A 21007-nucleotide genomic window follows, 5' to 3' on the forward strand; every position below is an offset into this window, starting at 1 on the left:
TTTTAGAACTATTTTTCAAGACAAATCTAGATGTATTTTTAAAAAATCAATCGAAACATTCAAAATGATACAAATGGTCAGAATTTAAACGTATTGACTACACGTAACTTAAAATGACATTAAAGAGAATACCCTATATCATAATATTAAAAAGAATACCCTATATCATAGTACTGTGACACCTTACTTTATCCATTTGCGTTTTATATGTCAAACAAGTGCTAAATATGTAATTACATTTTAACATTATTGGGATAACCGAGCTATCTTTTAGAACAAAGGAAACAATGATCGTTCCTCACCTTGAATATGATGGTTTGCCATTCTTCCCATTGTTATTGAGGGTTGGCCACTTCAAATACCAGAATCGTTTCTCAAAAATAAAATAAATTGCTGGCATTATGTGCTATGTCATTTCTATTTCTTTTTTTCTAATCTCTCTTTACTACTTAAAAAATATGTAGTGATTCTCGTACGAGGCAGGAAGTCCTACCTGCAATCCTGCATATTACCTTTAAACTTTGCAAAAATTATTCATCTCATGCCACTCAATCTCTACTACTTCGCTTATATGTATTCCGCTCTCGAAAATCCCACTCCCACATTTCACCTCTAGCTCGCACGTCCGCCTGCCCAGCACGCTATGCACAACGATCGTCTCTCACAGCTCCTAGCTGACACCGACACATAGATGGGTCTAATGACTAGTAAAAATTAAAAAAATTGCAATTCTCCGTCGGAATGAGTCCTGCGAGCGATTATGCCTCTTTAGATCAATTTTGATCAACAAAACTAGTTGAGTCCTGCGAGCGAGTTTAGGCCAGATGCAACCAAGCGGAGCCTCGTTCTTCCTTGCGCTTATCAACTCTTGCTCGCACAATCGTAAGCTCCAAGCAAACCAAGCAATCAACTCGACAATCCACAAGCGTTCTGTGGAATCTGGTATTGAGATCTCAAGCACTCTGTTAATTTGTTGTCTTATGATGCGTCCTAAGTTTTGAATGAGTGTAAAAACCGTGCGATATTATCTGCTAAATACATTGTATTTTTGTGCTGTGCATTGTAGAAACTGGTATTGCTCACTCAAAACACGATGGTCAAAATACACTGCACCATATTTATTGGAGATTACTCATCAGTCATCACACATGTACAGGTTGTTAACATAGTATTCTCCATCGATAGGGTATTAGGGTATCACCAATAAACATCCTTTCGGCAAATATACAACTACTGCTCCTTTTTATTTACATGTACTGGAAAAGAGCTCCTGATTCTTCTTGGCGCTCACGGGGCTGGCCACTAGAAGCTAATTCAGCATAAACCAAAATGCATATTAATTTCTTCAATGATAATGTCATAAATTCAAAGTAGGTGGCAGAAAAAGGGAACATATGTCGACAAATGTCAAGGAGAATATATATGAACAACAGTAAACAAGAGGAGAAATAGCAGCACCTGCATCCGAATGAAGACCTCAAGTCGTTTGCTGAGCAGCTGGTAACCTCAACCTATGTTATACAGACCAACAAAGAAACTAATTCTGCATAAAATTGGAGGGCATGCAATGGTGAGCCATGTATGTTAGGATATTACGAAAGATCAAATGATCCTCGGCCTTCTAGGATTGCATAAAGCAGCTTCTTGCGCATAATTTCCTGCAATATCCAAACAATTCCAACCACCAGTCAATGGGAGGCATCAGAATGTCAAATAAAAAAACAGTAAAGACCAAAGAAAGAAACTATACTTTTGTGGAGTATGGGGGCAGCTTAAGATAATTAGCGCAGGTCATCACACTAGGCAAATCATCATCTGCAGACTCTGTTGCCCCGGTTGAACTTGAAGTATTCACCGCGCTTGAGGGGTGCTAATAATCAAAAGTAACACCAAGTTACCTCAAAAGAGAACAAAAACAACAACAACAACAAAGCCTTTTGCCCCAAGCAAATTGGGGTAGGCAGATGTTCCAATAGCAAATGTCAAGATAGTCCAGAAAAGTACCTTCCTAACTATAGTAAGCTTTGGACTAAGAGCAGCTAAACCACCAGGTGGAAGCCGAGGAGCACCAGTTACAAACTGGCAGAAGGCATGTTGTTGCTCCGGGGTAAAATCCACCATAATCTCGAGTAGCTACAAACAGCAAAGGAATCAAGTAATCGAACTTCTTGAAGGCCACAATTGGATGTTAGAGATGTAACATGTAAGAACGGATGCACTTACATTTATGATTGCAGGACTTTTAGCAGTATACCCGTGATCAAATTTTATGTTACTCAGCAGGGATTCCGGCTGCAGTAACGCAGTTTTATTCAGTGGAAATTTAACATACTACAGCTTGAGAATAAAGAGAACAGAGCATTACCTCCCAAATTTCTTGACAGCCACATATTAGATAGTCAAGTTCTTGAGGTGAAAATATTTGGAGGGAAGCGATGTCAAAAACCTAAAATAGCCAAATAAACAAGAATTGTTGAACTAAAATAAACAATAAATGAATATCAGAACAGATAATGAAATGATTATGAAGGAATCCGAAAACAACACCAATGAGGCTGCACCTGATTAAACCCTGATCTAAATGCTTCGACCTGCCGCATTATCCCTGACTTAACTGTAGCATCCACTACCAAAGTAATGTACTCTTCCAAATTGTAAATATTAACCTGCAAAAGACAATTACACTTTTAATACACAAAAAATTGCAAAGCAAAATCACCGAGATGAATAAAAACTAAGATGGACTTCATCACTTACAATTGTGCTTCCTTCACCCTCTTTAAGAACATAATCAGGATAACCTGGAAGAGTAAAATCTAAACACAAATCTTCAATAGCAGTGCCACGGAAATGCAAGTCTGCGACTTCTAGAATATTCTCGCCAGAAGTGGACTCGAGTAACCTCTTGCTGTCAACAAGAACTTGCAGTTCTTGCAATGTCTTCCCAAGCTCAGCATCAAATGAGACTATGTCGAACAAATCGAGCTCCTGGTACATGGAAATGCATTAAGTCGTGAAATAGAATACAACACAGCAATAACAAATTAAACAGATAAAATCAAAAACAAATTCGGAACAAAAACTGTATCTGGGAATAGAGCTTCTCTGTACTTACTTGTCCAAGTATAAGCTTATAAAATGCTGTTGATAAAGGCAAATCTAGAAGTCTCCCATCTTGCAAGACTTTTGCCATCACTCGACCGATTAAGCGGAAATACTCAAACACTTTGAAGAATATGCTACCTTCTGAAGCATCAACTTTAGGTGGCCAAGGTCGTGGAAACAATCCAAGAGGACCTTGTATTGAATGACTGCCATCACCAGGTAAATATGAGTTGAGTTCTTTTCCTGGTGAGCCATCTTCAGGATCGATATTAATCACATCTTTCCAGTCAATTTGCATTTTCGAATCATATGGAGAATTAGATCTCCATAATCCCAGCTGAGCATTTTGTAGTTCATGGCTTAAGAGAGTATAAAACTCCAAAGTAGGCCCCAGCCCAGTTCCAACTTCGCCGAAGTATTCCACCTCAAGAACAGCCCTCTGACTGGAGAACATCTCCATAACTTTAGCAGCAGAATCCAGAATACGGTTTCGGGAAACACGAACTTTCTGGCGCTGTAACCTGCCAAACCGGACACCAGAGCTGTGATTGCCACCCTGTTGTTGCTTAAGTCGATTCAATGCACGTGACAACCCAAACGCCGTGGAGTAGAAGTACTGCCTCCTTGTCTCAAAGGGAAACAGAAAGGGGCAGGCCTTGGTCATTTGATAACACCAAGAAGGTAAACTGCCACTACAGAGTGCAAGCACATCCTGCATTTGCCGAGCAAGCTTTGGTGTCAACTTACTATTGACAAACCCTTCGGAAGGTACCTTGGCTACAGTCTTATATAGCTCATACAGGGTAGTGGTTTTTCCCTCAGCAAAATCATCAGATGCTCCCTGTGCTCTTAAACGAGGGGACAACTGATTCAATCCCTCTAGTACACGTAATAGTGCTAAAATGTTGTAGGTTGAGTTTGTTCTGTCAAGATCACAAGGAAGTTCTGCTTGTAACATGCTATCAAGAAGAGAAACCTCTTGCACTTCAGAGATAGATCTGCAAGAATCTGATTTTGAGTTTAATGAGGTGGAACCCCCTTGGAATCCCTTCTCATCTTGGCTATCAGCCTTCTGGTACGTTATTGTGAACACATCACCCCAGAAGCAGTTTCCATCGTTCAGTAAATCAGATCCATTTAACCTTTCTTCATCATCCTCATCAAGCATCAGTTGACGTTGAACAGCTTGATATACAGTCAAATGTTTGCTGAGCTGCTTCCCACCAGCCATGAATATCAGTTTATTGTTCTCATTCATGCTACCTCCAAATGATAGACCGTGTCGATCTCGGCCACCTCTAACGCTGCGACCACCAACAGAAGCCAGCCCAGACATCGTCACAGCATCAAATGGCATTGCACCACGTGAATCAAACGTGCTTGCACTTCGAAATTCAGCAGAATTTGCTCCCATGCTAGAAGTGTTTCTAGCAACGGAACCAGATGACGGCTGCGCCTGGCTAAAACTGACTGAGCCAATATTACACTCATCAGCATCACCCAATTTCACATCATGCACATCATCTTGAGCACAGATAGGAAGAAAGCCGTCTTGGAGAACCTAATAGTTTAAAGAAAATATTTAATTAGATAGAAACAAATAAAATAATTGCCTTCATTCTGGATCAACTAAGAGCTTATTTAGCCTAGTGCGAGCAATCTTACAAGCATAAGCGCAGAAAGATACCCCCACTGGCTTCTTCTCTTTCGAATAATGGCTTAGATTTTAAATTCAAGCATGAAAAAATAGATGGTTGTTTCGCCCAAACTTAAATTAGGATGCATCATGAATCTAATCATATAAATATATTACAATTATTGGTAGTAGCAATGCCAATGAAGCAAAATTAAAGGGGCATCCAATTTAGAAACAATAATTACCTCATGATCATCTTCATCCTCTGAAATGTCATCATCATCAATCATTAAAGTATCATCGATCTCAACAGGAGATGTGCCAAGCTCTTCATCCTGCATATACAAATGCAGGACGTATTACTTACCAATTAATATGCTCCCAGTTCAACTAAAAACGAGAACAGAAAAGAATAACTTCCAGAATCATTATCCTCAAATCAGTTTGACCTAAAAAATCCACTCTTACATCTTATTGAGGTAATCTAAATCAAGAACTATATCCACAAAAGAACGAAATTCTCATGTTCATCTGGTGCCCCGGCCACCCAGCTATTAGCTTGCACTAGATATGACCCCAATTTGACAATGTCTTCCTTTTCCAGTACGATAGAAGAAGAACCGTTGAGGTACTGTTGCTAGAACTAGAAACAGATAATTCTCTTATCATTAATCTAGCAAACCAGGCATGTAAACATACCTCAGAGCTACTGTGACCATGTGCTGGCTTCATTTCCAACTCTTTGTCCGAAGCAGATTTTTGGCAGGCAGAATTCCTTGTATTAGGTCCTTTTGGTTCATCTGAGTTTGGTTTTACGACAGCTTTGCCTTTTCCTCTGGCAGTACTAGTGCTTTCCTCCTGAGAATCCTTCTTAGATGTACCACTACTTGCAGCAGATGACTTTGATCTTGTTGTTGGACGCCGACCAGATTGAGCCAATGCAGCAGTTAATGATGCACCAGGGGTGGTACCAAGAACACCAGACTCAGAATTATTTCCAGATGCGATTATAGGCTTCAAAGCAACCTGTCTGCGCTGAACTTTTGGCCAAAGGAATTCTTCAACAGCTGCTAGACTTGCAAATGGATCAATAACCACAATATTTGATGAATAATCCCGAAGTGATTTTTCACCTTGAGCTCGGGACAGACGCAACTTGAAGGGCTGAGCCAGAGCACTCAGACCTGAGGTCAGGCAGGAGCCTCCAACACCAATCCTGTTAGACTGGCTGAGCACAACAGGGAAACGTTCCAACGAAGACAATGCACTTTGCAGTTTCTGTACCAACAGTGCCATGGGAGTTTCATCCCTTTCATGATCAATAGAAAGGGCAACCGATACGAAGGACTTGTATCGCCTAAGGGCCTGCTGACGAAGTTTTGGTAGGTTCGCTTCAGATACCCTTTCCTTTCCAAATGTCCCACAGGACAAATAGTCAAGCAATGCTGTGACAACTCCACTTCTAATGAACTCAAACGTGGAAACACCATTAACTTTGCTAAGCTCGGCAAGCATTTCAGATACTATTATGTCTAATTGCTCTTCAACATCATTTGAAATGTCAAACAGATTAGCACTTACGGCTTTTGATTTCCCTTTGGCTTTTGTTTTGACATTCTCAGTTGCAGTGTTCAACTTTGCACAGAGTGTTCTCAGTTTAAGAAGGTCATCATTAACTCCAATATCACTTGAATCAGGGTCTGTCGGGAAGTACCTATCTTTGAAAGACTTTGCATGATCACTAACTGAGAAATGAAGGCTGGTGTTTGGAACTTCTAACGAGCTTGTTGTTGTGCAGGTAATCCCAGGATTGGAACCGTTTGATTCATCTAATGGACTGTTTTCAGTCAGCACAGCACCCCCACGTCTGCGTTGACGTCTAGAACGTGACGGCATGGCAGGATCATTATTTCTATCCTGTGGTGATACCTGAGAAGGCAGTGTATTCAAAGGTTCTGAACATACAAGTGACTCCACAGCATGAACAACACCTTCCCTCACAAACAACTTAGAAAATGTCTCCGGAAGCTTTTCCATCATTATTTCTGCTATCTGAAGAGCGGGAATCAACACTTGTGGATCTTTCCACGCAAGAATGCCCGCAAGAAAGCTGCAAATGGAAATTACATAACTTAGACGGGATCAGAAAACAAGACACAGACATTGAGACAGTACAAGAAATTTTAGCTTTTGATGTCATGAAACCATTATCTAGACCAAAGGATTAAGGTTTTGAAGGAACTTGTATCGAAACCTGGATATGTTTGTTGTCCCAAGGAGGGACTGGATCGTTTCAGCAGAGCTGTAGTACATTAACTTCCCGATGATCGATAAGCACTTGTGACGTATTGGTGCATTTATACTAGAACCATACACCTGAAAGAGCGCACAGGCTATTAAATACCAAAAACAAAACACAATATCGAAAATAGTAACTGAATTTCATTATGGAGAAAAGAAATTGAGCACTAACCTGTGTCATCGTGGGTAACAAGTCCATACCAAACTGCTGTAGGAGTTCGGGGTGCTCACGCAATAGCCTCTCACGGCCAGACCTATCATTTTCTGTTGAACTAGCCCCGTCTTGTCTGATGGAAGCAGGTTTCTTTGTTGAAGAGCCTTTATATGCATGGTAGTATCTTGGTAAATTAATGATTCTCACAGGCATATATGGAAGCAAATCATCAGCAAGGCTCACGATCTCAAACATCTGCAGGATTAGAAGTAAATACATGAATACTGTTTGCACAACAAGAAACATACAAGTATATATAACCTATGGGTCACACAGTATGTTTCAACAATTGATGTTTGAGCAGCTAAGTGATAGAGCAACCAGTAGCAGCAGCAAACAATACTATACATTCATACTCACAAATGTCACTCTTTTGTATATGTGCTATACCACATATAGCTGCATCAAAAACACAATTAACTTGCACATCAGAAAAGGAATAAGATGACAAGAATCTCAACAGCTGCTTAATCCTGGTAAACGATGGCAGATTTTGCTCTATCATGTTCCAAATGAGAATCGTGTTCCCTGGTGTGCCTTACCTCAATGCCTCCTGCCCCATTAAAACATCTCAAAAGACTCACTCAAGGATGGTGACTATGTAGTCTATATTAATCGAGGATGTCCCGGACAAGAAAGAAACCTCAGTTGCTCAAAACAGCATGAGCAAAAGGATATAAGTCCATCAATAGAAAGTTATCTTTTGGATGACCATTTGCATGGTTTATCAAGACAACTGCAGACTACTTCAATACAAGATAACTGCAGACTACTCCAATACATTTTAGCACCTATCTTCAATGCTCAAGAAGATTACAAAAGCAACTGTTCGATGGTATGTGTAATTATGAACATGTGATGTGACCTTTAGAATTCTGGAAAAACATGCAGATAGGTGTGAAAGATCTAATTTCAGAAGTGTGAGATGTCAAAAGTCTAGTTTCAATAATACATCAGAATTTACTTGAATCCCATCGAGCCACATGCCACTTAGATAGAAAGTTGGCTAAAATTAGTTCAACAGGCGGCACCAGCAGAGTACTTAAGTCACTGATCAAAATAATCACCTGATCGGCAGGCCTAGTTAAAGCAGGGGAGACTGATGCTCCAGAAATCAAAACAGAGCCTGAAAGGATGTCTTTAAGAGTGCCGCTGATTCCAAGAAGAAGAAGTGTTTTAACTGCTAACAGTGATCCACTTGCACATATTGAGAGAAGACGGATTAAGCCCTGAAAAAATGTACAACCTGATCTTAGAGAGAGAGAGAGAGAGACCATGGTAAACACTAAGAAATGATGTCAAAACAAATTTGTGCATACTGTGTATGTCGATGTACTCAATGATGCCTGGGCAGAGGAGTTGCCAATAGATATCAAGCTAGCGGCTTGAGCAACCAATCCATGACTGCAGAACTCATCAAGTTTCTCTGGGTAATTGGCAAAAGCTTCTGCGATGCGTGTCAAACAAACTGAAGCATGCTCTAGTACCTGTAATGCATATAAACAAAGAGTTGAGATTGCATGATATACCCTGATAGGATCATAAAGTTGAACCATAAATCAGAGGTCTGAACTAGAAAAGTACCTTGGAATCATGGTGGTTTAGGAGATTCGTGAGCAGCGGGGCAGCTTCCATGACAAATTCTGATGCATCAGATGGCAGCTTCCTGCAGATATTAGCAGCGGTAGACAATGCTACTCTCTAGAAACAAGCCCGCCGTGGGAAAAGTTGTAAGTAGAGGCAAGCAGTGCACACCATATTAGCAATGGTGGTAAGTATACACGAGAAGGAGTTGAGAGATATGGAATGTACAAGTACCTGAACACCAGTGGAGAAAAAGTCAAGATATGACAGAACAGCCATTAGCGCACCAGCTCGCAAGCATGCAGTTGGATGCTCCAGGGAGATCTTTTTAAGAGCTTGTAGAGACTGCCAACATGGAAAGATGAGACGAAGAAAATGTTAGCATCTACCTGCTCAAGTGAACCTAGCAAGATGAGTAGATATGAGATGAGATACAAGCATGAGGATGACATGACAGCACGGTGCATGCAGCATTTACCTGCTCGGCAAGGTCCATGTACTCGATGGTGAGCAGTCGAGCACAGAAACACTGTATGGCCCCATAGTGCACGACGGCTGAGCAGGAGGACGGGAGGACGTCGACGAGGTTGGCGAGGGCACGTGCAGCGAGCAGCATGATGTCGGGGCTGGCAGGCTCCTCCTCGCGGCCGAGCAGACCGACGAGGATGGGGACGAAGGCTTCGACGGGGAAGGCGGCGAGCGAGTCCTCGGTGGCGATGGAGAGCATCTCGCAGAGGTGCATGAGGGACTGGAGCTGGCGCGACTCGTCCCCGTCGGGCTGCAGGCCAGCGAGGATCCTCTTGAGGTGCGCGGAGGTGGAAGCGGAGAAGGATGAGGAAGGCGCGGAGGAAGGGAGGAGGTCGTCGAGGCCGGCGCCGAGCCTGTGGAGGAGGCCGTGGAGGGCGTTGCTGGCGGAGGTGAAGGACTGGGGGGAGGGGACGTCGTCGTCGGCTGGGGCGGGGGCGGGGGCGGTGGGAGAGGGGTCGGGGTCCTTTCCCTTGTCTGCGGCGGCGGAGCGGGAGCGGCGGCGGGAGGAGGGCGAGGGGTCCATCGCAGGAGCGGCGGAGGAGTTGGGGCGGGAGCGCTTGGAGGCTGATGAGGCGGCGGCGCGCTTGCGGCTGCTGCGTGTTTCCATACAAAGCGCGTGGGGAGAGGGCGGCCGGCTGGCTGCCTGAGACTAGGCGGCCAACGGCAGCGGACGCATCGATCGATCGGCGCGGCGGGCCTTGGATTGGATTGGATGGGATTGCCCCTTGCCCGGAAGGATGGGGCGATTGCCCCTCCTCGGACTCGGATGGGACTGGGGGAGAGAGAGAGAGGAGGAGGAAGAGGAGAGGCGGAGGAGTGAGTGCCAGACAGACAGACAGCACCGCCTGCCTCTCCTTGACGCTCACAACGACGAGATGGACCGGGTGGGACAACTACTGGGCCTCCATCTTGGACATCTTTCTTCCTCATCCATTGAGTTGAGTTGAGTTGAGTTGAGTTGAGTTGACAGACACTCTACTTATATACAATGATAAATAGACAAACACCATGGCTACCACCACCACCACGGCTATACATGCTAGTACATGGAATCGACATCGAATAAGTTTGTCGTTTCAACTGTCAACGAGCAGCTAGCTGCAAAACAATGGCCATGTCTGTCTTTTCCTTTCCTAGAGGAGGAAGGAACCAACACACACAAAGCTCACTCAGGAACCAACCCTATGCTCCACCTCCACGGCACGCCCTTTCAGAAGCTGAATTAGCGCGTCTGATTTCCCGCTTGTCTCGCTGCTAGATGACTTGCCCCTTTCTTCCTGCAATGCAACAGTAACCAGAGCGCCAAGTCAGTAACCAAACCAAACCAAACGCCTCTTGTGCCTCTTTCTTCTCTTCTCCCATGGGCATTCCACAACTATTCGTCACATCTCCAACAGACATACATACCCTTTTAATATCCGCATCCATGTCAGCACCAGTGAATTCTTTCAGCATCATGGCAGCAACGGGCTGCAACCTCCTGCTTCAGGAAACCAAAGCACAGTCAGCTGCATGCATCATCAGCATCTATATATCTCTACTTCTATTCACAGTGGAAAATCATAAAGATCAACTAGTGGTTCACCAAGCAGAAACTTAACGATGGCTTGCAAACAGAATGTTTAGCAAATGGAATCTGCGGCACTCTCCGGTTCTAAGTACACTCACCTCGTTGTTTTCTTCGTCGCCCGAGGCCTCCAAGCAAAAGGATCTTTCTTTTCATCTGCGATTTCCTCTGCCTCACTGTCCTTACTTGGAGCCTTGGAGGCACAATCATAAGCAAGACAACTGAATCAGTAAACAAGAAAATACCCCAGCAGAATTTTTAACCCGCGCCTAACTTTAGTCTTACAATGATAATTAGGCAGTAAGCAAAAAGGTAATTAAAACCACAAAGATCTTACTGTTGAAGCCTTTGCTGGGGAAGTTATTTCCTTCGCCAAACACGGAAGCATGCTGCCATGATCATTCATTTGGTCTGGAGGTTGACAAGAGCCTACAGAAATATTCTTCATTCATTAGGTGATATCTCAATTAGAGAGAACAGAACAGAAATGAGCGGCTGTAAATAAGAAAGATATGATACAGCCATACAAAAGCAAAATCCCAACATCAAATTAGCAAGCAAAAGATATTACATGTACCATATTCCACAATAGATTCTTCTACTGCAGGTTCACATCTTTCAGACCCAGGGTCCAGTTCCTCAGGTTTCTTCTGAGAAGCAACCTAAACGAAGACAAGTATAACCAGTATGTCATGTTTCCTAGGAACGATGTGCATAACACAGCTGACATAGCTCTAGAAACAAAACCGAGCACCAACTGGCAGTCATCACCACCCTCACCCGGCTTCCATGCTGTCAACCCCCAAAAGAGTAAATCAAAGATGGAAAACTCTACCACCAGGATGTGTTCCCAGAATAACAGTGGTGAAAAGAGGTGGGCGGGTAGGGTATTTCTTAAAAAAGATGAAAAACTCTAAACCACAAATGAAGAATTGCTTGATGCAACCATATAATTCACCTAAGAACAGTACAAAAACAGTGCTGCAAACTACCCTTAAGTTTATTAGAGTAGTGGCAGAAATGAAATTTAACGTTTCATTCCATACCATCCCTTGCAACTCTACGGAAGACTGACTGGAGCTGACATCTTCTGTGTCAGAGTTCATTTGCTGAGAAGAGCTCAGAGGATCAGGATCCTTCAGTTCTGTCCAAAGATCCAATAAAATTGTGACGAAATTGCATCATAGCAAAAAAAAAGAATAAAAATAGAAAACTCTAACCTCTTGTATTGATATCATGTTGAATATCCTTTATTGTGATCTTGCTTAACTCTTCTGTTTCTTCTTCGCATTGCTCTATGGTAGCTTTCTTGCTACAAATAGTAAAGTGTGGAGACAGGCTGGCTCTTTCAGTCTCTAGACATGGAAGTGTATGATGCTCTGCAGAAAATTGTAATTATGCATCAATTGATTTTTTTTTCCCAGTAAAATTTAAGAACAGTCATGCAAAAAGGAGTGTTTCCTCATAAAAGATTCAATAATCTTTTAAGTGGGGGGTCCAATCTATATAGAACTAGAAATATGATCCTAACTTCCTGCAGGTTACCATGTAAATTTATTCAGAAAAAAGGGAAAGTATACGAATATAAGAAACCTGTCAAGCTTTGATCTGATGGATTATCTGAATGATTGGATGCAGATGTTACACCACTGGTGTGTGCAGATATTTCCTCAGTAAAGCTTCCAGGTCTATCCAATTCCTTATGAACCACTTGTACATCTACCTAAAAGAACAGAAAAGTAAACATAACTTGTTACTGTTATTTCCAGGATAATGTTTTGTTGTTTCGTCTATTTGGTCGGGTGAACACTCCTGAAGACTCTTGCCATAAGTGCTACTGATTAAAAAAACTCTAAACGCACAAAAAGAGAGTAGAATATTGACCTCCGTATTTCCTTTTTCCGTATCAAACTTGGGACCAAAAGCATCAGGACCACATGATTTCTCTGGCTAAAAAAGGATGATGCTGTATATCAGTACAAAAGCCAGCAATGTTCCTCAATATTTGGTTGCATCACTATAAGGAGATATATGAAAAATGTGAACTCGTGAGGGTGCAGAAAATCCACAGGATAGCATCAAACCTTGAAATCTCTGGAGCTCAGCTCTTCTTCGTCCATCAAAGAAATAGCTGAAGCATCGCAGTTGTCATATTCCCCTGTTATAAGAAATGGATTCAGGACTAAAACAACATTTTGAAGATACTGCTTCTGACATGTCAATTGTGGACACATTTAACCTTTCGGGCCACAATGAGCTGAAGAATATTCAGGACCACGACATATGAATTCTTCTGAGACCTCTTCTACTACTAACTGCAGGGGGGGGGAAGGAAATTTGCTCAGTGCTTTAGTGTGGAACAAGCAAAAGCATACCATAGGAGGCTCCAACCGCAACTGTATATGCTTCTGTCAATGATATGGCTGGAAAATGTACAACTGACATGGATCTTATGGCATATACAATATTTGAGATGCCAACATAACAAATGAGATATGCTGCTTCTCACTTGGACGCAAGTAGTAGATACAGAAAAGCAGAAGATACTATGCAAAAAGGAAAGTTACTATGCAAAAAGGAAAGAGAGGAAAAAGAAGAACGTGAGCTCATTATAGCCTTCCAAGTTCCAAATAATAAGTACAGTAACTATCCTTCCAAAGGAAGTTCCATTGACTGCAGTGTGCAGCCAGATGCATGAGCTTTCATATGATTTTTGAGCATGTAGCCATGTAATAAGTACCATCCTGGCTTTCCCAAAAGAAGAATCAAGGGAGATAAATGGCATGACAGATCATTTAAACTAAATAAAAGCATTCAGTAAGCAAGCCCCATATTTATTCTGTTTTTCAGCAGTCTTAATCCAAACATGATTTTTTTTTTTTTTGAGGGAAAGATAACCCAATCATGATTCAGTGTATCTTCTAAAATTCATTCTGTAGATACCCTTCTCACAAACTTTGTTGACAATGAAGCTTAACAACATTAATAGAATATGAGAGCAAAAAATAGATGCAAGTAATTTTTAAGTTGCTTATATATCTTAATATGAGAGCTTAACAACATCAAACCATGGTTATCATAATTGTTAATGAATAGCAGAAAAGTACATACCACAGCAAAATAAGTATAACCTGCTTGTTCTAAATCATCTGTCATCCAGATGAATGCATTAAGGAAATAGATACCAAGAATCAGGTTTACATTTTAAAGTTTACTTTACTTACATGGAAATTATCTACTGCAGCATCACAAGATCCCAGGTCAGGTTTATTTGATAGAGAAACAAAACTTTGAGCAGCTTGACCAGAAGATACAGCATCATCTTGCTCATCAGAGGTATCTCCAACTATTGGAAAGTTCTTGCATGAACAACAAGACTTTAGAACCTCCAACACCTTTTTCAGCTCCATAATTTGAATGTCTTTATCTCTAATCAATTCTTTCATGCTTTCAGCAGCATTCTCAGACTCCTATAAAAGAAGATACACCAAGTAGGAAGATAAGTAGGAAGGAAGTACCACTTTCTTTAACAACAAGTAAAATAGAAAATAAAAATCAAATGCACTACTTTCACCATGAAAAATTACAAGAACATTTTATTGCATGCTTTGAGTTTTTGACTGTAATAGCCACCCAGAAAACTTATCATATTGAAGAGATGTTCAACAAATTATACTCAGACGAACAAAAATGAACTACAAATTACCAAAAGTTTGTGTTTATACTGCTTTAATACAGTCCATAAAGCCCTGGCAAAGTTCGTCATTATTTCTTCACTTCTGGATACTCTTCGCAACTCTGAGTTGGGAAGCTTGTGTTGTGCCTCATCTGCACACATTTCAAATATTATTGCAATATTAAAACGAATCAATTATTCACCAGTACCACAGATAAATTGTGCCAAAAAATGCATGTGACATTGAAATAAATCAAATTAGTGTGAGTAAATAGAACCTCTTTCAGAAACTTTAATAATATTATCTGTATCAATGTCTTCCTTTCGTTCAACCTGTTAAAACATAAAATAGATGATGATGCATTCCCACTAACAAATGAAATACCTTTACTACCAAATATCCTGTAAATATGCTTGTTGTACATTGCAACATAATGAAATATATGCAATATGAGGGCAGACAAGAGAATGTGCTGTGCTTAACACTTGCAATGTATTGATTGTATTAGTGAACAGCAAGCACTAAAACATATTTGGCCCATTGATCATTTGATGGATATAAGGACGACAAAGGTGTATAGAGCAGCAAGAATCCTAGCTTTTACAACAAGAGTAATGCTTTGGGTCAGATGAGAGAATTTATTAGACAACCAAAAAAATATGATTACAGACATAAAGATATAACCATTCAGTCCGTAGGGGGAACAGTTCAAGGCATGTAATATGTATCTGAATTGAAACTAAGATCAACATGCTCCAGAACCAATCATATCTGAAGAAGGCAGTACATATTGGAAGCCATCCACAGTCTTTAAGCTAAACAGACTATAAAACATTGGAAAGTTAAAACAGAAATTTGTACCACAATGACTTCAGGCTTATGAACCCTCCTCTTTTTCTTCTTCTCTTGGCAAATCAAGGAAACATTGCTTCTCTTTTGGGAAACCAAGTCAGAAGGATCCTCAAGGCTGGTGTACCTGAAAAGATAACAGGAAACAAAATGAATGACAAAGGATAAATGCATATATGTGGGCTATAAGATTGTCCGGTTGTGAATATCACGTGGTAAACAAATGACTGCATCTACACCTGCCGTGGCCAGCAGCCCCCCCAATCCTTCTTCTATTGGGCTGCTCCCAGCTTGGGCTCCGTTAGCTTTATCTCCAAGATGTCCAAGGAGACGTCCAGCTTGCTTCCCTTCCCGCACATTTCTAAGCGGACCGTCTAGCTTGGCGTGGAATGCCACACCCAGCGCTCTACCCTCTATGTGACCAAGGTGATGAAACCATCCAGCATATTCTAACCTCTTGTGTCTTCTCTCGTCTGTTTTGGTTCTCCTTGTTCAGCCGGTTGGGATTACAAGATTTATCTCACCAACTTGATGACAAAAAGTTCAGTGAATGGTGGATCAAGATAAGCAGCATGGTGGATCACCCTAGGAAACAAGGCCTAAACTCGCTTGTGATTCTTGGTGCTTGGATGTTATGGAAGCTCCGCAACGATTGTGTATTCAATGGCGCTTCACCAAGTTTGGAAAGAGTCCTACATCTCACAAGGGAGGAAGCCATTTTGTGGGCGACAACTGGTGCCAAGGGGTTGGCAGTTCTAGCCGCCACCCAGGATAGAGATTGAGTGTGTGTTTTGTTTTGTGTTCGGTGGGTGCGGGTCACACTTACATCTGTTTACGGCGCGCTTGTAGCTCTTTTTCCCTGAGCTGGTGGTGGTGTGGGTGGGTTTGTTTGTATTTATATATCTCTTTTTTATTCTTTCTTAATGCAATGATATGCAGCTCTCCTACGTATTTGAGAAAAAAAAAACTTGATGGGACTACGTGATCACTACTGCCACTCTCCTCATCGCATTTCCTTTAGTTGGTGGCTTGAGGCTACATCCTGTGATCTTTCCGGACCAAGAACATGCCAACATCTATTAATAATGATACCAACTAACAACCTTCGAGATAGTGTTATGGTCAGCATCGAGAGACAACCTAATAACAGCTTTCTCTTTATTTACATTATATTCTTCTCAACAATAGCAAAAGAGAAAAGGAAAGACAATTTGTCAGCAAAATAGTAAGGAGAGTAACAGTACTTTATTTTCATGTAAGGTGATGCTTGTCTGAGCAAAAATGATGTGTCCAAATAATCCTCATCCCCTGGTTTGACATTCAAAATCTGAAAATAAGGAAAATAAAGATTAAACTATACAATAATCAATGTGTAGGCCAAGAGTAACACTGTCAATGTCATGCAGCACTAAAAACATATCAGATTGCAAATTATGCATGCCCTGAGATAAGAAGTGTGAAACATATCCAGGAATCATTCACAAAGCCAATAAGGTGATTAAGGAATGTAAACAATTGGAATACCTCGATTTTTTAAAAAGAAAAAGAAGAATCCTAATGATGTGCTTAGCGATAATAGGAGTTGATTACACCGGGAAGAGACATTTTCCTGGAGCAATAAATGAAACTACTGGGAGAAAATTCTTAAGATTAAGATATACAAAAGCCAATATTTTAATTCTCTGGCAGAATCCAACAACTTCACAATCCAAGACACTTATTGTTCATTGTAAAGAAAAACATTAGTTTCTTGGGAATTGACTCGTCCCAAAATGACCCATGTACGCCATTAACAATGCAGCCATCACTCCTGCCTAGGGCATCATGACTAATCATACTGACTAATCATACTAAAGTGTTTACATATAAAATTATACTTTTGGGCTAACCCTGTTCTGCTAACTTTTAGCTGAAATTTGGCATTTCCCTTCAAAAGCAAACAGCACAATAGCACATTCAAACATAAAGTATATGTAAAGCACTTCATTTCAGGGTCTGTTGATAAGAACAACCAATCATTTCAGGTCAGAATAGCATACCAGGGTCATTTTCTTCCTTCCTTCTAGGTAGTCTCTTAAGTACCTTGTCAACTATCAAGATGACAAAAAATTTAAAAGGTATGAAAAAGAAATTTCAATTACAAAATAATCTTATGTGGTACTAATTGTTGTGAATTAGGAATTATTGTACGAAGTAGTTTGGAAAAAATCAATAGGTTCTTAGAGCTAAAGTAAGTGATCAGGAATATAGTATTAATTTTGATCTTTGTATCAATAAATAAACAAGTAATGTAAACATGAATCCAAGTTGGAAAAGTTAAATAACAAATATGGAAAATCAGTTTATTAGTTAGGGAGGGAGAGGTGTGTCCATCATAAATATTGGGCTGCTAGGTTTATCATTTATTATATACTCCAATACTTGTTGCTCTCTAATATCCATCACCATAAAGGGAAGACCTCCATCAAAATGCATTAATGACTGTCATTAGGGAAAAATGATGGATATGGTTTGAAGTTACCCACAGTGACCAGAAAAGAAATGAAAGAGGCAAGATTCGAAATTCACCATTGAGTTCTTGAAATGCTTTTCCAAGGGTTTCTTCTGATTTTTCTGATGTTCTAGCAAAGACTGCAATTGCCAAATTTAAAATAAAAAAGAGCATGAGCAGGCAGGCATATCTCCATTGATTTGAATATTCAAATGACAAGGTATTTTGCAAGTAACCATTGATGTAAAAAGAAGAGCTACAAGAGATAAGCCATTTGGCAGTACCCTCAGACAGAGGCCGAAAACCATGGATGTATTGTTGATGAAGTTGCTCTCTAACAGCCTTGAACCCTGCAAATGAATAGTTAGTAATTTTTGAGAAATTAATCATTCTTACGTGTTACAAAATGACATTGGTCAAGAAACAGACTTGATTTCCAGTTCTCCTTTCCCGCTCTGCCCCAGCGAGGTCTGCTATGGTCAGAACAGCGCTACTACGCGAATGTTCATTTTCTACACCAATGCTTTTATGAACAGCACGTATCGTGATGATACACTGTGATCGACTGCAATGGAGGTACTCAGTAAGGAAACACTGTATTATCATTAAAATAAAAGAAACTTCCTTCAAGGTACACATATATATTCTGGATATTTTTTTGTTACTGAAGATCAAGGGAACATATTTGTAAGGAAAACATGCCTTGACTTGCTGTTAGCATTTGTTGCAGCTGTGCTGCGCTTCAGCATACCACGTGCAACTAAGCTCTCAGCATCTGCGAAATTTGAAATGGCGACCTGTGGAACAAATTACAGCTAACAACTCATTGCATGCTACCAAGCACATTAGTATCATCCGCAACGCAATTCAAATGGTATTTGCCGTTCCAACATCCAAGCCCCCATCCATGTTATCAGAAGTCAAGGTTCAAAGTAAGAGCAAGAAAAGCAAATTCCTCAGAATACTGGAACAACACATTCCCACCCACATTCATTCTGCCATCCAATTGGAATTCTCAGTAAGTCACAGCCATGACATTTGAACTGAAACCAGACAGTCAAAGGATACCCATCCCTATCAAGAGTACTAATGGTGATTGTTTCAAAACTACCTCTTGAAGACCTTTAACTGTTGACTGCTGGAGAATACACTCTGCAGCATCAGATAGTAGGTCAAGAATGTGTTCTCCTTTTCCCTCCGAAAGTATCTCGAAAATTGACAAGGAAAATGATCTGTAATTATAAAATGAAAAAATGTCAAGATATAAGCTGGGGTTTGATAGATCCCGTCCATAACTTGCAAAAGTAGATAGGGGTTGCATGTGAAGCTACATACTTGAGCTAGGATGAACAAGGGCTCCATTTTATATAGAAACCTAGCATACTTTGCAGATGGTAACATTTGGTCTCGATGGTAACCTGGAGTCCATTTTTTGTGTGCATATTTTTCACCAGGGACATCTATGGGGTGCAGCTTATACACACATAGGTGTACTAGTGTGGCAGCAAAAAAAGGCCAAACAAGTTTACCTTGTCAGTTGCTTGCCAACCTTGCTTTCGTCTTCTGCATTGAAGATTTGCCGTAGTGTGAGTGGTAATATACCGGGGTTCCTTGGAGAACCAAAGATAGTATGCGTCTTTCCAGACCCTGTCGGACCCATTGCAACCAGAAGGCCATTCTTTCCTCCCAGGAAATCCTCCACCAGTGGGTTCATCACTTGATCAAAGATATCACGCTGTAATGAAGAAAGTGGTCATTGCGCTTCTTCCATATAAATGGCGCGCAAAGCTTTTGCGTATTTGCAGATAACGAGTAAAACTTAGCGAGGGCGTCAGCCAATAACCTATGACCTATCTATCTTGTAAAAGAAATTCATTTCTATCACAAATGCGATGTTGAGAGTGATTGAAGGGTTGGTGAATGATATTGCAGACAAGCCGAACATGAAAATGCATACTGCATACAAATGCAGGTGGGAAATGACCCAAACTGGTAAAATTTTGATTATTATCTGGAGCAGAGAGGACACAAATCTCTCACATGCAGTCTGCATCTGACCTCATATATTGGCTTCTCTTCTCGGTCACAAAGCCAACACTAGTGTTGAAAATAACTCCTTCAATGAAGTGAACGCGCCTCAAACCAACAGGCATGAGTAGACATGACAAACATAGCGCTACTACCGATTCGAAAGTTGAATGGGCCGTGGGGGTTTTCTGTTCCTTTGTTGGGGCGAATTTGAGGCAATTAGCTTGTTGTAACTAGGGATCACACCTGGGAGGAGTCCGGCGACAAGACGGTGGAGAATCCGTCGAAGACCTCGGTGCGGCCGCGCTTGGGGTCGACGAGCTTGGACTGCGGGACGGTGAGCGCGACCGAGTTGGCTCCGGTGGCGACGAGGCAAACTCCCCCGCCTCCGGCCTGCTTGGGCTTCCGGCGTGGGTCCTTGGCGGCCATTGGACGGCTGACGACCTTGCAACGGTCCCGGTCCGGGAGGGGTCGGATGCGTAGGAACACCTTAAGGCACTCCTCCTGAGATGACGAGGAGAAGGGTGTGACAATGGTGGTGGTGGCGGCGGGGCCGGGAGGATGCGGAAGGGGAATGGAGGCCGCTTCGTCGTCGAGCAAGCGGGAGAGGGAGGAGGGCTTAGGATTAGCGGAGGCGAGGGGGGTCGGGGGAGGCCTCGCGCGCCGAGGAGGGTTCCGGCGGAGGGTGGTCGGAGGAAGCGGAGAGGGCGATTCCATTTCGGAAGGGAACTTGAAAGTTGAATCGCCCGGGTCGTCGGTGCGGGATATATGAAATAATGGGCCCTCTTGTTTTGGCTGGAGCAGAAAAAATCGCACGTTTGGATCATTTGTCCGTTATCTTGGTGCCTGCGCTCGTTTTGCTAGTGTGATGTGAGAGAGCCAAATTCGCTTTTCAACGCTAGCAAAGCTAGCTTTGTCCAGCAAGACGAGCCAGCAAGCCAACTAAGCATGTCTAATGTTTCTGTCTCTGCACCAAACGGCGGAGGAAAATTAGGGGTCACACAAAGCAAAACGAAATTCCCAAACA

At 41.6% G+C, this 21007-nt stretch overlaps 2 protein-coding genes across 4 annotated transcripts; both read right to left on the bottom strand.

Annotated features, from left to right (window-relative positions):
- Positions 1-1094: 1094 nt before the first annotated feature.
- LOC133918167 (E3 ubiquitin-protein ligase UPL3-like) lies at positions 1095-10217 on the bottom strand. Its single transcript, XM_062361902.1, has 18 exons — positions 9319-10217; positions 9075-9185; positions 8841-8957; positions 8576-8743; positions 8324-8485; positions 7215-7451; positions 6996-7117; positions 5441-6851; positions 4987-5076; positions 3116-4666; positions 2758-2988; positions 2562-2666; positions 2366-2446; positions 2224-2292; positions 2005-2133; positions 1751-1870; positions 1459-1658; positions 1095-1309 (listed from the first exon to the last, which is right to left on the bottom strand). The coding sequence occupies exons 1-17, from the start codon at positions 9973-9975 to the stop codon at positions 1593-1595; spliced, it is 5427 nt and encodes a 1808-aa protein (XP_062217886.1). The 5' UTR covers positions 9976-10217; the 3' UTR covers positions 1095-1309; positions 1459-1592.
- Positions 10218-10326: 109 nt separating this feature from the next.
- LOC133918168 (kinesin-like protein KIN-6) lies at positions 10327-20765 on the bottom strand. Of its 3 annotated transcripts, none has more exons than XM_062361906.1 (24): positions 20227-20765; positions 19482-19687; positions 19064-19184; positions 18655-18749; positions 18382-18517; positions 18237-18302; positions 18030-18092; positions 17501-17551; positions 16706-16788; positions 15474-15588; positions 14890-14944; positions 14642-14763; positions 14160-14405; positions 13175-13250; positions 13020-13093; positions 12820-12885; positions 12529-12658; positions 12156-12314; positions 11982-12079; positions 11513-11597; positions 11273-11364; positions 11037-11128; positions 10776-10851; positions 10327-10645 (listed from the first exon to the last, which is right to left on the bottom strand). In XM_062361906.1, exons 1-24 carry the CDS (start codon positions 20695-20697, stop codon positions 10538-10540), a joined length of 2886 nt encoding a protein of 961 aa, XP_062217890.1. In that variant the 5' UTR covers positions 20698-20765; the 3' UTR covers positions 10327-10537. The 3 variants fall into 3 exon arrangements, with proteins under 3 accessions (XP_062217890.1, XP_062217889.1, XP_062217887.1); XM_062361905.1 differs by having other exon boundaries at positions 10776-10848; positions 11507-11597; XM_062361903.1 differs by having other exon boundaries at positions 11507-11597.
- Positions 20766-21007: the final 242 nt, after the last annotated feature.

This window comes from Phragmites australis, chromosome 5, assembly GCF_958298935.1.
Source record: "Phragmites australis chromosome 5, lpPhrAust1.1, whole genome shotgun sequence".
Classification (NCBI taxonomy): Eukaryota; Viridiplantae; Streptophyta; class Magnoliopsida; order Poales; family Poaceae; genus Phragmites; species Phragmites australis.